This window comes from Asterias rubens, chromosome 9 (genome assembly GCF_902459465.1).
Source record: "Asterias rubens chromosome 9, eAstRub1.3, whole genome shotgun sequence".
NCBI classification, from domain to species: Eukaryota; Metazoa; Echinodermata; class Asteroidea; order Forcipulatida; family Asteriidae; genus Asterias; species Asterias rubens.
In genome coordinates, this window is record NC_047070.1 from 19,895,293 (window position 1) to 19,912,243 (window position 16,951).

Consider the following 16,951-nt stretch of genomic DNA (forward strand, 5'->3'; position numbering starts at 1 on the left):
TTATGGAAGGCCGAAGAGCAGTCAGTTAATAGTTTATAGATGTATGAATTTCAACATATGTGTCGACAGCCCGGTTAGCTCAGTCGGTAGAGCATGGGACTCTTAATCCCAGGGTCGTGGGTTCGAGCCCCACATTGGGCGCACATTTTTTTTTATTTAGACTATTTTTCTTTACTACTACTGCACAATAACTTATGTTATGTACTGTTTTGAAAATGTTATACTGTTATTCTCTCTTTTTGTAATTTCACCTGTAATCATCATTTACTATAGTCCGGCCAGCTACTCCCCCCCCCCCCCCCGAGGCCGTAATCGTGACGTTTGCGAAATCACTCAAAATAGTTAGCATAAAGTAAATGATTATCCACAAATTTGATTTCGAGACCTCAGAATTAGATTTTTAGGTCTCAAATAAAGCATCTGCTGAGAAGTTTTTAAAATCTTTTTTCATTATTATCTCGCAACTTCGACGACCAATTGAGCTCAAATTTTCACAGGTTTGTTATTTTATGCATATGTTCAATGAGATGTACACCAAGTGAGAAGAATGGTCTTTGACAATTACCAACAGGTTTGGGAAGTCAATGCAGGCTGATGGACGATATAAATGTCGGATTCCTAATTTATTTAATTTATTTAATTTATTTAATTTTTAATCGTGATTGTCAGACTTTCCTTGCGCTTATAACATTGAATCGGTTAAACAAATATTCATACACCTCTCTCTGTATGCCTATATCTAAACCCACAACCGTGCCACTTATCTTATTTGCCCGTCTTCTGAAGCGTCTGTGGTTAATTGTTTCTTGAGTCCTCGGTTTTATTTTAGAAATTTACAATGCATTCTGTATAAAATGAAAGTTTGTATGCTTTCTTGTATTAGTTTCAGCATGGAGGTAGGAATACAGTCCCTAGATTTTGCTGTTCGGAAAAGTCACCCAAACTCCGAGGTCATCCAGGGGACAACGCCCACCGTACGCCCTCCCTACACCCCCCTTAAATAGTCAGTTTCGATTGGTCAAGTTCTTCAGTGCGGCCATTTTGCCGCTCTGTGTTGTTTGTGGCAAAATGCTGCATCATTTTTTACACACAAAACCCACCGGCCACGTACGACGCGCGCACGCTCCTAGGCCTCTAGCAGGTTCCGTCCCAACTTTAGAATTGTCCCAACTGTAGTTGGGCTGGTCCCAGAAACAGTTGTGATGGCTAAACTATAACTGGGATCCAGAGATCTATAGTCGACTAGTCTTGTCTCGTGTTAATTTGTCACAATTTCCTCAACGTGGAAGGCGCTATCACTCATGATACGGCGAGCGACACGTGAAGCGGCGTGTCGTGAAAGTTGTTCGTGAGTGATAGCGCTCTCTACGTTGGAAAAACTGTGACAAATTAACACGAGACAAGACTAGATGGTTGCAGATCTGTGGATCCCAGCTGTAGTTTAGCCGTCCCAACTACAGTTGGGACAATTCTAAAGTTGGAATGAAACATTTCTATGTGGGCCATCCCGGTAGAAGAACAGCTAGCTGCAGACGGACGGTGTCGGGGGATCTCCAAAACTCTTTCTATCTTCGTTCTTCATCCATTTTATCCACCGGTTTTACAGCAGAAATGGCGAATACTGACGTAAGTTGATAAGTGGACGTTTTTATGTGATGTTTAATTTGTGAAATTTATCCCTTCCATTTGAAAAAGGAGTGACTTTTTGTGGATGAGGAGTCCTTGATTCGCATTGAATTGTCAGTCACCGATTCAGCACACACTCCTACATGCTCCTACATACAGAGGGGGAGGCAGAGCATTGCCATTTTTGCATGTGTGCACAGTGCACACATCCACTTCCTTGTTGAAATTGAACGTTTTCATTATTTCAGCCCTGAGTTATAAGTTTTAACAACAGTACTTTCTCATAAAAAAAATGTGGATAACTTTCCGTATCATGCCACCTCCTTTTCACTCATTTTTACAAAAAGGGATATCTCATTCTCATATTGAGCTGACTGAGGTAAAATAGATCACATCAATTAAAAAAATGGTGTCGTGATACGAAAACTTTTCCTCTCGGGCTAAATAATTAGGGAGCATAATTAGAACCCAGGCAGGGCAGGCCCAGGGGTTTTACAAGGTTGTATATGTAGGATTCTCCATCCAGACCATGATGGATGGACAGACTCAGAAATTTATCTCAAACCCTAACTTTATACTGGCGTTGCATTTTGTTCTTTCTGAGTTTTGGGCAGTCGACTTTTGTTGGTCCCAGTCCTCCACAACTTCCAAAGCCAAGTCACCACTACACTTATGTTCATACTGTTGCATTATAGCAGGTCAAACACTGATCAGTCTGAACTGGTCCATTCCTTGATGGATTTTGTTGCATTTTAATTTATTGGCAGGGGGGATTAACAATAATACTAAATTACTAATTTACTAGTACTAACTAGTCATCATAAAAAATAGTATTTTATTCATGTTGAGATACACAAAGTGAGAAGACTGGTCTTTTTGACAATTACCAAAAGTGTCCAGTGTCTTTTTGAAGAACCCCAGATATCACTTACAATGCCCACTCTCCGCTTACCATGAAGCGAGACATATTTTACAGACAATTTTCTGACTCATTTCACAGTTTTGTCCATTCAAATAAAAAATGTGGATCGTTGCAGTTCCGGCCCTGGGGGGACCAGGTACTTCAGAAGAGGTAGTCGGGACATGGGTTGGATGTGCAGAAAAATGTGTTCTATCTGGGCTGGGCAAGATGTTGTGTGCACCCTACCTCTATTACATTGTGTACATAGTTCACTGGGCCATGGGACTAGCAGGGAGCATTCAATCTATGAAATATTTTCTGTTGATAGTGCAATTGCCTAATGCTAATACCCATGCTATGCTTCTCCAAGGCTTTTCCTAACTTAGTATTAAAGCTACATTGTAGGCCTATCTATAGTACTGGTATGTAAACACAACCAGGAGGTGAGAGCTTTCAACACTGGTATGGTTTTGTGTACTCATGCATACAAATGAAAGTGTTATGTAATGCAACAAATGGCTGGCCCCAGTACATGTTTGAGTATGCGGGATTCTCTTCCTGGTTTTTCAATGTATAGCACTTTCATTTGCTTAAAAAATGCAACGTATGTAGACCATCACAGACATACTCTAGGTCATCCAATGACCATGTTGCTTTTTCATTAAGGTGTATGTAAGGCCAGGGATATCCTAGGTCCCATGTAATAATAGAAGAAACCAGTCAATTTATCATAAAGATAAGGCATTGCCAAAACAGTTTCTTGCTTGGTCTGGCAGTACACTATCTCAGATGGTTGTCTTTCTTAATCATCTCATAAGATGATTCCTAACAATCTCAACTTGATTTGATAATTCAGCAACAGGAATGTCATTTTCCAGACATGGAGCATAATGTAGGCATTATTATCAGTTGTAAATTGGATTATTATTTAAAGTGTATCAACACAGGGGAGGCTAAGTTGCATCTGCCCTTGTTTGGTGTTTGACTAAGATAAGATATTACTTGATAAGCCTCTGGAAGGTTCAGTTATATTCTGGGCAAAGTTTAATGGGTAAACACCTCAGGTCAATTTCATAGGGGTGAGCCCCACTAAACTCACTTAGAATACAGGGCCAAATGCTTCAAACATACACACAAAATAGTTGGGAAATGTCACTGCGTTGTACAGTAAATGAAAAATTATTTGACTCTTGAACTTTTACCCAAGGCCTGTTGAGTTAAGGCCCGATCACACAGGCCCCGATCAGAATGAAAACGAGAAAGATAAAAATACAACCCATTGCGCCACCAAAAGTCTGACAAAATAAGGTCCCGACATGTATGCACGTATGCTTGGCGCGCGCGGCAGAGTTGTGCAGAATGGCATTGGAGAGGCTCACTTGTTCTTGCTCACACACGTTCGCCGTGGGCGGAGCCTAATGGGTCGGTCCATTGTATACAATGGAGGGGGACAATTGCTTACTGTTGATTGGGAAGGTTGAGTTTTTTAAACTCACGCACATCGATTTTGAATCAATATGACAATTACAGTCTTTGCCAGTTGAGAAGTCAGAGGCTACAAACCAGGTCGATCAAAGTCCTTGATACACAATGTCATAATGAGAAAAACTCAATTAAATATTAACAGATAATGCAACAGTGCCCGGTTAACCTTGTCCATTTTCAGATGACATTGCAGTTTATAAAACAACAAATGCTCAATACTACTGACTTCCTGCAGGTACAATGCAGGAATGATACTTCACAAAGGCAAAGGAGGACGCTTGCCTCCACGCCCCGGCCATTGCCTTAGTGCCCCCCTGAAATGTTCTAGTAGAGATGGTATTGTTCCCACTCTCCCAGGTATACCTTTTTTTATTTTACTAAGAAAAAAACTGCCCTTTACCAGGAACCTTGCCCTTCCAAGAACTAAGTACGGTGCCAGCAAAAGTGCACACCAAATGAGGACAACATAAAAAGTCATACTTTAGAGTCAGTACACTGTTTGTTGACAAAATTGGACAGACTTTGTTTTAACCAGATTGTTTTACAATACATAGTTTATTTTGAACATTGAACATTGAACATTAATCTTTCTGCCAAGAGTTGACCTGGAAAACTCATGTTTTTCAAAGGCCTGTTTGTGCTTTGTACCTATTCTCTTAATCCTGGTTCGATAGTCACGTAAACCATGCACTATTCTGTACTGGTCCCAGATTGGACACACCCCCTTTGTTTAAACCAAAGAGATTGATACACCCAGTTGGTCGTGATGTAGAAGTCATCAGTGTGTACTTTAACTTGAATCCAATTTGATCTACCCTTCAGACAACCAAATTACCATGGAGGTCAGACAACCTTGTGTCAGGACACAAGCAATCAATGTGTACATAATGTAGTTTATCAACGTAATCCACTATGTACACGGACACCATTACACTCTGTACGCAAGTTCATAGAGCTGCTTTTGAGCACAAAGTACAAGATTATGCTAACCAGAATAAGGTTACCAGCCAAAAAAACACATTATGTACAATTTGTGACTGGTATCCTGTTCATTCCTGCTAAGCACTTTACAATTTCATTGAAAGTTTGTATCACCATTAAAGACAAATGTGATCAATCTTCTTTTAAACCATATCTTAGTGATTGTTCAAACAGAAGCAGTATGCAGTAAACAGAACCCCTACAGCAAGGTCAACCTTGTTTTCTTGTGGACCCATAACAAAAATAGAGCCTTGAATGGTTTTATGACAATAACAACTCCAATAGGACACACCCCCTGTGGCACAACCATAGAGCACTGACAATCTTGACACACCCACTCAGTCACTATACACTCTCTAAATACAAGTCTACATCAGGCCTTGTTTTATAATGGAGGCCATTGCCCCTGTTGCTCTGGTCTTGGCCTTGGTGCCCCCATCGGAAGTTTTCCATTGACTTTTAAAGTATTTCCAAGTAAAGTGCCCTGAGCGAAATGAAAATGGCCTTGCCCTCTCAAAGATGAAAATCCAGACCTGCAGTTTGTAGAGAGCTCATTTGATAAGTGACCTACACCCTTTTATCATTTACATTTATGATGTGTGCCTAATTAATTTGTCCCTCATCCCCAAGACTTGGGGTCAATTCGAGTCCCCAGAACAAAGATCAATAATGACTCTGTCCAGTGTCATTGAAAACCGGAAGTGTTAACTTAGGTAAACAGCATGCCATTCGCTTGACGTAATGTTGTAAGCTACTGTTATCATGTTCTACCAATAAGATTATGACCACATTAGTTCTAGGCCCTATAAAAGCTGGGCATTGCGCAGATCATTTGTTATTCTGGTTGAAAAACACATCATTTGAGAACTACACGTACGAGCCAAGTTGTGTCCTATAGAAGTCCCACTGACACAAATTGAGAAGTTTTTAAATATACACACACACACTCAGCAAAATGAATATTCATGGCAGTGAGCATAGTTTTGACAACAAGCATTTATGTCATGGCAGTTCTGACTCCAATGTAGCAATGAAGGTATGTGACAATCTCCATGTTTATCATTCCTTCAGATCTCACTAGAGATTCAATCATATTTTGCTGAATCATTTAGTCTTTGGTTGAGTTGCGTTGCATTTAGTCTTTGATTGAATTGCGTTTTACTTTATTTTTTACTAGGATCACAACTGAAATATGCATCAATTAACAACCCAACATCCTAAACTTTTTTCTGGAAGCTTTTCTGAACTATTCTCAAATAAACAAAAACTTCTTTGATTATTGTAGAATTTAACAGGGATCAATGATGGAAATCGCCAGATGAAAACATCAGACAAGGAGCTCGGCACCAAACCAGCTGCCGAGGTTTCTAAAATGTTAAACTTTTGTACTTGAAAATCTCATGAATCCATTTCAACAGCGTCATAATTCAGTCATGTCTTTTATAGATGTCAAGCATTCATCAAAACCAGTGTTCAAATTTGTTCAATATCAAATGTCTACTTTAAAAGACTTGGTTGAGCGCAAGGCTTGAAATACTCTTGGACCTCTAGCAATGGTCTAGTTTTGTTGTCAAGACCATGCTGTTTATGCTTACTTACAACAATGTACAGATCTACAAGCATGTTCACCGCATACTGTACATGTTTCTAATTAATTCACATGGTCGTAGCGCCCCCTATGTTTACAAATGTGTACAGATCTGATCTTGTGTTTGTTTGCGCAAACACAATGTAGCCTGGGTTCAGTAGTTTTATCATTAGGCAAGTTTAGTTACTTACGTAAAACTAAACAAATCAGAGGTCCAATCGTTTTTCCAAACATCTTTGTAAAGATTTGGTTTACTTTTAAAATCCAAACCTCCTCTTACACAGCCATGGCCTTCTCTTGCCCTGGTCTTGGCCTTATTAGTGCCCCGGTCTTGGCCTTATTAGTGCCCCTTTAAAAGTATCTCATAGACTTTAAGATTTTACAATGGAAGTGCTCTCTTAGAAATGGAAATGGCCTTGCCCTCTCAAAGATGAAACTCCAGTCTTGATTTGCAGTATTTGGTCTTGTAAAAACATGTCCATCCAGTGAAAGTTTTAAACTGCAAGTCCTATGGCAGAGGGGAGATTTCCTTTAAATTTGAACTTTGAACTGGACAAAAGGCATCCATGTTTGTGCCGGCACTCATTCAATGCACAATTTCAGAATTTGCTGTTTCAGTGCAAATTGTCCTCTTGCTATACACAATGTTCTATTTATGCATCCATTCTTGAGATAGACCATTCATACATTATGAATTTTACAAAAGTTCAGTAAACATTATACGCTTAGATATATTAATATTTTGTTTTTGTGTTATCATTTGTTATTCTCCCATTGGTTGACATTGAAGACTAAATAACTGATTGGATGACAACAATTCACTAAAAAATTAACATTTAATTCTTTGTAAGAGAAAAATTATGAAGATGTATCAGGGGTTTTTGTTTGTATTTTTTGAATCTTTTTTGTTGAACACTGGTTGGTGTATTATGAAAAAATTTTTTTTTATAGAAGTGAAGCTTACACGACTTGATTCTACTTTGCCCCCTCATTCTTCATGACCTTTTTAAGGCAACTACGCAAAGAAGCCCGGATGTCTGATGCTTGATTTTGTAGCATTAAATGAAAAAGCTATAATCTCGTGTTGATGCGTCACAAAAATGGTACTGGGTATACTTTACATCCGTAAGATTAGCACAATTAATCTTTACTGTTATCTGAATCAACATGTTTAATTTCGACACTATATCATATACATGTAGGTAAGGGGTTTCCCCTCCCAACCCCACTGTTTCTGGAAGCCTAGTCTAGTTCCTTCTCGCCCTAGCCCCCCACCCCCCCCCCCCACCCCACCCCCCCCCCCCCCCCCGCCCCCAAAATTTCAAAACTCTCAGATTCAAATGGTCTTGGGCAAACAAAATTCCAAACCATACAACTGTACTTTACAGTGAATCCTTTCTCAAAACAGTATTTATGCTGCAGTGCTTCTCACCAAGTCATTCTTGATCATTAGTTTTTAGAGCACATTTAGCAATCAATGACCCTACCTTTACATAGAAAGCCAAATATTGCAGGTTATACAAGTATTTACAAAAGTATTAACTATATTTTATGTACCAGTACATGTTGCGGACAGTCAGTGATGCAAGAGTGGATTTTGTGGGGAGTTGCTGGAGGGTTGTCAGTGTTCTCCACCGGCTAAATTCTAGTTAGAAAGCCCGAGGACTAATCATGATTCTCTCCAAGTGGTCCGGCTGGCTAGTTCAGTCTGAAAAGCATTTTTTAATTTTTGTTTATGGAAGTCGCCAGACACACAAGGCCTAAAGGTGTGGGCTACAATTATTTTTTTTCCAGAGGAAAAAGGGCTGAAACAGGGTTACCCCTTTTACAGTCCATACCGATGTAGCACTATGCCTAGACAAACTAATTGAATTCATTTTATTGATTATTATTAATTTCTTTTTCCCACTACATTATCTTTAAACCCAACATGTTTCAGTCCTTGAAATTTTGCGTTTAATTTGACATGTCAAACTCGAATCACCTTGTTCCATCATATTTCATATTTTATGAAAGTTCAGTTGAGGTTTGCGGTAGCACCATGTGTTAATCTCTTTTGAGTAGTGTTTGTTTTGAGAGAGAGCCGGTGGTTGACAACGAGATGAGCCGGTGGTTGACCACTCAATGTTTTGATCAGTATGCTCTGATCGTCCTCAGGAGGATGTTGAATTGTCAACCACTGGTTCTTTTAAGAACCAACACTACTCAAAAGAGATTTACACATGCTGCTACTGCAAACCTTAACTGATTTTACACCCATCATGCAAAGTTTCAAATCCTACTCATTTCAGAAAGTTCAAAACAAATTCTGCAGGTTTTGTTTGGTTTCATTTTAAAATTATAAATGCATTCCATAGTCATCAATCAGCTCAAAATTGTAATTCAAATTCAATTTGGCTTCTTGCTGTGACTTTAGAAATGTTTTTAATAAAGCAATAATAAACCAATATAAATTAACTGTGCACTAACATTCCCCCTTCCTTTAAAACATTTAGGTCACAGGAATCTTGGAAAGCTTTTCGCTATCCAAGTCCAACTTACAGGAGATCTCTCAGCTCATGCGACAGAACATGGACAGAGGCCTAAACAGCGCCACCAATGCTTCGGCTATAGTCAAGATGTATCCAAGCTTTGTACGCTCTCTTCCTGATGGCACAGGTATTTACATTCATAGCGGTTTACTCAGTGTCCTGCAGTTGATTAAACCAAACGCTAAGATTAATCCTATCCTGAGTTTAGGATGAGTAACTCGTCCTTACTGCGTTCTTACGTCTATGGATACGGAACTGAACTCGTCCTAAGTTCTAAGATTAATCCTAAGTTAGGAAGAGTTTTGTGAAATCGACGGCAAGGGCCCAACATCATAGGGCTGCTTTAAGCACATAATGAGCTAAGCAGATTAAAATTATGCTAACCAGAATAAGGTTACCAGCCAAACTACTATGTCACATGTACAATTTGTGACTGGTATCCTGCTGGTAATACTGCTAAGCAGGGATTTTTAATCACATGTTCTGCTTTAAAGGCAGTTCTATGGAACTGGACATAGGGCTAAAATTGTACACTTGATTCACATGCCTGCCGCCAGTGATGTTATTTTGGAGCTAGTCGCCTCATGACTAGACAAGTCCTGTGTTTGTGTTGAAACAATTACTATCAGTCTGATAAAAATACTTCTATTGATAGTTGAAGATAAGACTACTTACCCATAATACAAATGGAATAAATTTGTTCATAGTGCTTTTCAGCTTTATGAAAATTAGGCCCTGATCTTGAATCAATCCAAGACCATCACTTTAAGCAAGTTTTGATATCTTGTCATTTTTAGAGAAGGGCGATTTCTTTGCCTTGGATCTTGGTGGTAGCAACTTTCGTGTGCTTCTTGTGCAGCTCCTTGATGGTGATGTCAAAATGAAGAGCAAGATTTATAAGATCTCGCAGGAAACGATGACAGGAACTGGGGAGCAGGTAAGGCGGCCCTTTAGTTATCTAGAATTTCTGCTGCCTTTAAAAGGAATGAATTGACCCATTGCACACACGACACACGCGGCGACTGTAAAAGTAATATATAACAAAGACACCCTTGTTGCAACAATTTATGTGCTTTCAGATGCCTAATAAAAGGATTTAGACCTGAAGTCTTTTTGTATTTGAGTGAGAATTTATCTCTTTCTCAAAAATTGTGTTACTTCAGAGGGAGCCATTTCTCATAATGTTTTATACTATCAACAGCTCTCCATTGCTCATTACCAAGTGAGGTTTTAATGCTAATAATTTTGTGAGTAATTACCAATAGTGTCCAGTGCCTCTAAGGATCCTCACAACATAGGCAGCTGTTACTGATAAATTCCTCCAACCTGCTTTTAATTACAGTTGTTTGACAGTATTGCTGATAGCCTCGCTGAATTCAAAGCTGAACAGGGACTCGGTGACACTGATCTTCCCCTTGGGTTTACATTCTCCTTCCCCTGCAAGCAAATGGGATTAGCCACAGGTAAGCAGGTCAAAGGTCATCACTACTTTGTAATAGAAGAGTAGTCTAGTTCTAAGGCCCGATTTCATAGAGCTGCTCATGCAGAAAATGCTGCTTAAAAATGGGCCATATTTTTGACCGCGTGAGGGCGCTCTCAATCACTTCCGGGGGTATATTCATTCATAGCAAAACAGTTATTCAAGATTGGAACACATTACCACCACAGACATCTAATCCATGATAGATGGACAATAAGACTTTTAAAGGCCGAAATGTTTGCAAATTCCGCGTATCGGCCGATACGCTAGCTCTGCATCGTGAGAACCCTATGACATCGTGTACTTGATGGGATTTGGGCCTGCAGGAAACATGACAATGTCTACCCCATACTCATCATTGTCGTGTACTTGATGGGATTTGGGCCTGCAGGAAACATGACAATGTCTACCCCATACTCATCATTGTCGTGTACTTGATGGGATTTGGGCCTGCAGGAAACATGACAATGTCTACCCCATACTCATCATTGTCGTGTACTTGATGGGATTTGGGCCTGCAGGAAACATGACAATGTCTACCCCATACTCATCATTGTCGTGTACTTGATGGGATCTGGGCCTGCAGGAAACATGACAATGTCTACCCCATACTCATCATTGTCGTGTACTTGATGGGATTTGGGCCTGCAGGAAACATGACAATGTCTACCCCATACTCATCATTGTAGTATTCCTCTATTTATTTCTCAACAGCCACACTAGTCAAGTGGACTAAGGGATTCACAGCTTCAGATGTTGAAGGCAAAGATGTTGTCCAACTTCTTAAAGAAGCTTGTAAGAGGAAGGTAAGGAAAGACTAACACCCGGCTCAGACAGGCGCTCCAGAGTCGCGTCAAACCAAATAGAATATGAGCGACTCCAGGTCGACCCAAATAATTTTTGTTTCAGACTGGCGAAATTAACATAACATTTACATTGGCTCGGCTCATGACAAGTTCGACGTCTGAAACCAAGGCGCCCCAGAGGCGTTCCGACTGACTGCAACAGTCGATCTTTCAGCTTCTAGCGCGTCCAGTTGCTTCTTACTTAATTCAGAGTTTGGTTTGGCACGACTCTGGAGTAGTGCCTGCTTGAAACGGGTGTAAGCATGCTATTTGCTATTATAAGAAATGGTGCTGGTTCAAAAGTCAGACACAATTTTATGTTTGGTTGATCCAAAATATTGACGAAAGCAGGATTTGAACTTGCAACCTCCTGATTAATGTGCGGACACTCTACCAACTTAGTCTTCTCTAACCCAATGTTGGCATTTCCCAATATTTGTCAATATCTTTGTTCGGGCTAGCCAGTCGGAAGCTATTTAACTAGTACATGGGCCCAATTTCATCTGCTTTAAAAGCACAAAAGTAACTGAGCGCATCAAAATATGCTTATCAGAACTAGGCGGGGCTTAAGATAATTGCAATCAGTATTTTGTGCGATCATTATATTCATTAATGAAGCGTTTCAGAAAGACTCCGCTAGGGGCGAACGTCAGGTCAATAACTGTTTATTGCATTTATACCATAGATCCTTCTGGTTGGTAAGCAGTTTGCAATGTCTGCTAATTCTATTTTCTCATTATATTTATAAGGAAGTTTATGTAACGCAGTTGTTTTTCTTATTTTTTCTACCAGAATGTGAATCTGCAGATTGTCGCCCTAGTAAACGACACTGTTGGAACTCTGATGTCATGTGCATACTCATGCAGGGATGCCTACATTGGGCTCATTCTCGGTCAGTATCTCACCCCCCCCCCCCCCCCCCAACAACATTCTTTGTTGTCTAGTTACACATAAACAATTTCCGATGTATACCAGAGCAAATGCTACACAAATTGTATCAGTTGCTACGCACAAATCATGATTTGCTTCTCGATTTTGTCAATCAGTGTAATAATAATTATAACAGGACTAAGTCTTAAATGTGTTGCTACGCATTATAGCTGGACGCAATCATTCCCTGACATAGATGCTGGGACCATTGCTCACAGTAACTCAGTGGTCCCCATAGAAAGTGAATTTCAATTGCTGTCTGTGTCAGCAGAATATTAGTATTCAATTATAAACTTGATCCAATGGTTTTCTGTGTTAACTTTCCTTTCTGTATCCTTTCTGACACAGACCAGTTGGTGGACCTTGAAATTGTACCTGAAATCTTACTTTTATACAAATTGCATTGTTTTATTTTTATTTGATAAGAGGAAAGCGGGCACATCTAACCTGTCCAGCTGTTACTTTTATTATTCTTCAATTTATGTGGAAAATTAGCACACAAAGTTCAAAATTTCTATAGGCCAAATACAGTATCTGTCGGGTAGGCCCTAGAAGGAAAAAGTTCACTTATTTCAACATTTCAAATAATCAGTTTTTATTTTGTTATATAGGAACTGGAACTAATGCATGTTACATGGAGAAGTTGTCTGATGTAGGAACATGGACTGGTGACGACAAAGAGCCTAGGGAAGTCGTTATCAACATGGAATGGGGAGCATTCGGTGACGATGGGTGTTTGGATAAATACAGGACGGAGTTTGATGGAGAGATGGATGACCTCACTCTAAATAAGTCCAAGCAACTGTGAGTGTTTTTTTAAGAAGAGTATTCCTTTGAGAAGTCTCCCGAACACCCGAACAATTTACTCCGCGGTAGTAGAATAAAGCAAAACAGTTCTCCAAGAACAAACTCTACCTGGCAAGTAGATACACACATGGTGTTACCCCAAACCAAATGTATATTGATACCTCACCATGCAATGCCTCAAATCATATATAGTATACCTTTGATAACACCAAATTTGACTAGATAATGATTTGAACCAACAACCTCTGTATTAACTTGCCAGTGCTCTACCAACTGAGCTATCTATCCCTATGTTGGTGGTCTCCCTTTTTACCATACAAGAAAACTAATGTGTGAACAATTCTTTTCAAACTGTTGTCATGATTCTAAGATTTCACTGGAAAACTGAAGGTATATGTGTTCGCAGGAAGACTAGTCCCATAACATGAAACATTTCTGATTGTAGCGCTTTTCATATTCAAACTTTGAGGGATAACGATTGACATCTTTTAACATGACCATTACTTCAAAGTGAAATGTTTCTTAAAAGGTTTTTTAATATCGAAAGCTGCTGTAGGCTTCTAACCAACAGTTTTTGTTGCCATTAATATTAAGAGTGGTTATCATATGTACACCATTCCCTTTAAAGGCAGTGGACACTATTGGTAATTACTCAAAATAATTATTAGCATAAAACCTTACTTGGTAATGAGTAAACAAAATTGTGAGAAACGGCTCCCTCTGAAGTTTTCGAGAAAGAAGTAATTTTCCACGAATTTGATTTCGAGACCTCATAATTAGATTTTGATGTCTCGAAATCAAGCATCTGAAAGCACACGACTTTGTGTGTCAAGGGTGTTTTTTCTTTCATTATTTCGCAACTACGACAACCAATTGAGCTCAAATTTTCCCAGGTTTGTTATTTTATGCATATGTTGAGATACACCAAGTGGGAAGACTGGTCTTTGACAGTTACCGATAGTGTCCAATGTCTTTAAGACCCTTGTGAGCAATCAAGTAACAGACATCCTGAAGATGATGAGGTTTAAGTTTCATCTTGTTTCTCTACTCAGGTATGAAAAGATGATCTCTGGGATGTACTTGGGAGAAATTGTGAGGTTGGTCTTGGTCAAGCTGGGATCCGCGGGACATCTCTTTGGAGGAAAAGTCTCTGAAGATCTCAAGACATCCTGGAAGTTTGAAACGCGCTTCCTCACAGACATTGAAGGGTACACAATTTTAAGCTTGAGAGTGTTGTGTTTTCTTTTGATCCTAAGCATGGATTCCATTGTGTAGTGTCTTCTTTTGATCCTAAGCATGGATTCCATTGTGTAGTGTCTTGGCCTGACTCAAGTTCTAGTGTCTCAGAATGTGGGTTTGTAATACTGATACCCATGCCTACATCCTTACGATATGTGAAGGGGGTTACTGTCTTTCAGCCCCAGGAGTTGGTGGCAACGTGCCCGTTGGGTTGGTTAATTTGGGTTGGTAGCCCAAATCAGTTAAAGGAACACATTGTCTTGGATTGGTGGAGTTGGTCTTTGAAAAGCATTTGTAACCGTTTGTTATAAAATGCATATGGTTAGAAAGGTGTTTTAAAAGTAGATTACATTGATCCACACAAATGTGCCTCGAAATTGCGTGGTTTTCCTCTTACTTTGGGAACTAACACGGTCGGCCATTTATTGGAGTACAAAATGTGACTCCCATAAATGGCCAACCGTGTTAGTCAACGAGGTAAAAGGAAAACCACGCTATTTCAAGTGATACTTGTGTGGATCATTATATTCTACTTTTAGAATATCTCTCTAATCATATGCATTTCATAACAAACGGTTACAAACGCTTTTCAAAGACCAAGTCGACCAATCCAAGGCAACGTGTTCCTTTAAGTATAGCCCTCGCCTTTAAGTGACCTTCCTGGGTTTTGCAATGTTAGGCAATCTTTCATAAAAAATGAGAATTAATTTTGTTAAGCAGCTCTTCTATTTATTTTTCTTTGCAATTTCATATCAAAGAAAATTTATGACACGGCGAGGGCCTTTATCGCACGGCAACGACCCTGCCGGTTTTATAAGAACTCTTGCTACCCTTTTATTCCCTCACTTTTGGCCATTAGTTTTTTCTAATCCTTTTATTTTACAGGTGTTCTTTTGCATTTGTTGGTTTGCACTGTAAAAACCTGTTGATCTGAGTTGTGTTAACAATTTTTGTTTATTTTTCATTCTTGATTTACAGCGATGCAAGTAGTGAGAATGCAGAATGCAGGAGCATTCTAACCAACCTTGGGCTGACCACTTCCCCATCCGACCTTACCATCGTCCGCAGCGTCTGTGTTGCTGTGTCGACCCGTGCCGCCAAGCTAGCCGTAGCCGGCCTGGCAGCGGTCATCTCGAAGATCGGACTTAACGAGCTGACCATAGCGGTAGATGGCTCCCTCTACAAAAAGCATCCCACATTCAAACCAAACATGGAGCAATTCCTTAAAGAACTTGTGCCGAGTGTGAGCGTTAAGCTCATGTTGTCTGAGGATGGTAGTGGGAAGGGGGCAGCACTGGTGGCTGCCGTCGCAGCTAGACTATCAAGCTAGATCACTACCACAATCTTCCGGGACCAATTTCTTACATATTTTTGTCTTTTTGTTCATTTTCTTTAAAGGCATTGGACACTATTGTTAATTACTCAAAATAATTGTTAGCATAAAAACTGACTTGGTTATGAGCAATGGAGAGCTGTTGATAATATAAAACATTGAGAAAAACGGCTCCCTTTGAAGAAACATAGTTTTTGAGATAGACTGGTCTTTGACAATGTCTCCATTGCCTTTAAAAGGTGTAAATTTAAAGGAGAGAATCAAGTCTCATACAGAACAAAAGGGAGTATAGTTTTAAATTTTGAATCTGGTTCTAACCAAGTCTTAAGCTGTTTTTTTTTAAATAGTGCTCTTTCATTTTTGAAAGGCACATTTTTAATCAATTACCGCTAGGGATCTTCTAATATTTTCCTACCAGCCTGGTTTCAACTTATGAAGTAATGTCGTCTAGGCTCTGGATTGGTACCAATGGTACATTCCTCAGTTATTTATCCTTTTTTTTGTGTAAAAATATTTAGACATATATTTATGCCATTCATTCCTTTTCCAAGAAATTTTGTTATGGGACCAACTGGGCTGAATATTATATAGCTGCTTACGCACAAAAATTAGCTTAGCTTATAGAAGTTATGCTTACCAGAATAAGATTACCAGCCAAACTACCATGTCTCATGTAGAATTTATGACAGGTATCCTGCGTCATTTCTGCTGAGCAGAAAATTATTAAGCAATATATGTTCTGCCTTAAGCAGCTCTATGAAATTGGGCCCAGGTCTGAGTATAATATGTAGTGTACAATAGATTTTTAGTTTAATGCAAAATGTCAAAATATTAAAGTTGTGATTGTCAAATAAGTCCTTAACTTTTTTAAATCATCGAACACGAACATAATGCTGTAATACGTGGATATAGGGAAATCAACAAAAAAATTATCTTGTTGCTGAAATACAGTTTTTGTCCATTGAATTCCCCTTATAAGGCGGTTCTATGTAAAACATATACTATTTTAAGACTTGCAAAATATATTTAAGATTGAAGAAGTTTTATTTTTTTAGGAGTTCTTTTTTAATTTCTTAGCTAAAACTTATGGCCCCAGGCTTCATGTAGCCATATTAGCATTATCAGCAAATTGATATTTAGCTTTGGTGTTGAATTAACATGGTCTGTAATTTTCATTATTTATTGTTGAGGATACATTATAATGT

General features: G+C 39.2%; 1 protein-coding gene and 1 non-coding gene across 2 annotated transcripts; both read left to right on the top strand.

Annotated features, from left to right (window-relative positions):
- Positions 1-68: 68 nt before the first annotated feature.
- On the top strand, positions 69-141 carry Trnak-cuu. The gene has a single exon. It is a non-coding gene; the product is annotated as a tRNA-Lys (tRNA).
- A 1,376-nt stretch (positions 142-1,517) lies between these two features.
- On the top strand, positions 1,518-15,854 carry LOC117295145 (hexokinase-2-like). Its single transcript, XM_033777710.1, has 9 exons — positions 1,518-1,626; positions 9,077-9,239; positions 9,910-10,049; positions 10,455-10,575; positions 11,307-11,398; positions 12,230-12,329; positions 12,979-13,171; positions 14,227-14,382; positions 15,392-15,854. Exons 1-9 carry the CDS (start codon positions 1,612-1,614, stop codon positions 15,741-15,743), a joined length of 1,332 nt encoding a protein of 443 aa, XP_033633601.1. The 5' UTR covers positions 1,518-1,611; the 3' UTR covers positions 15,744-15,854.
- Positions 15,855-16,951: the final 1,097 nt, after the last annotated feature.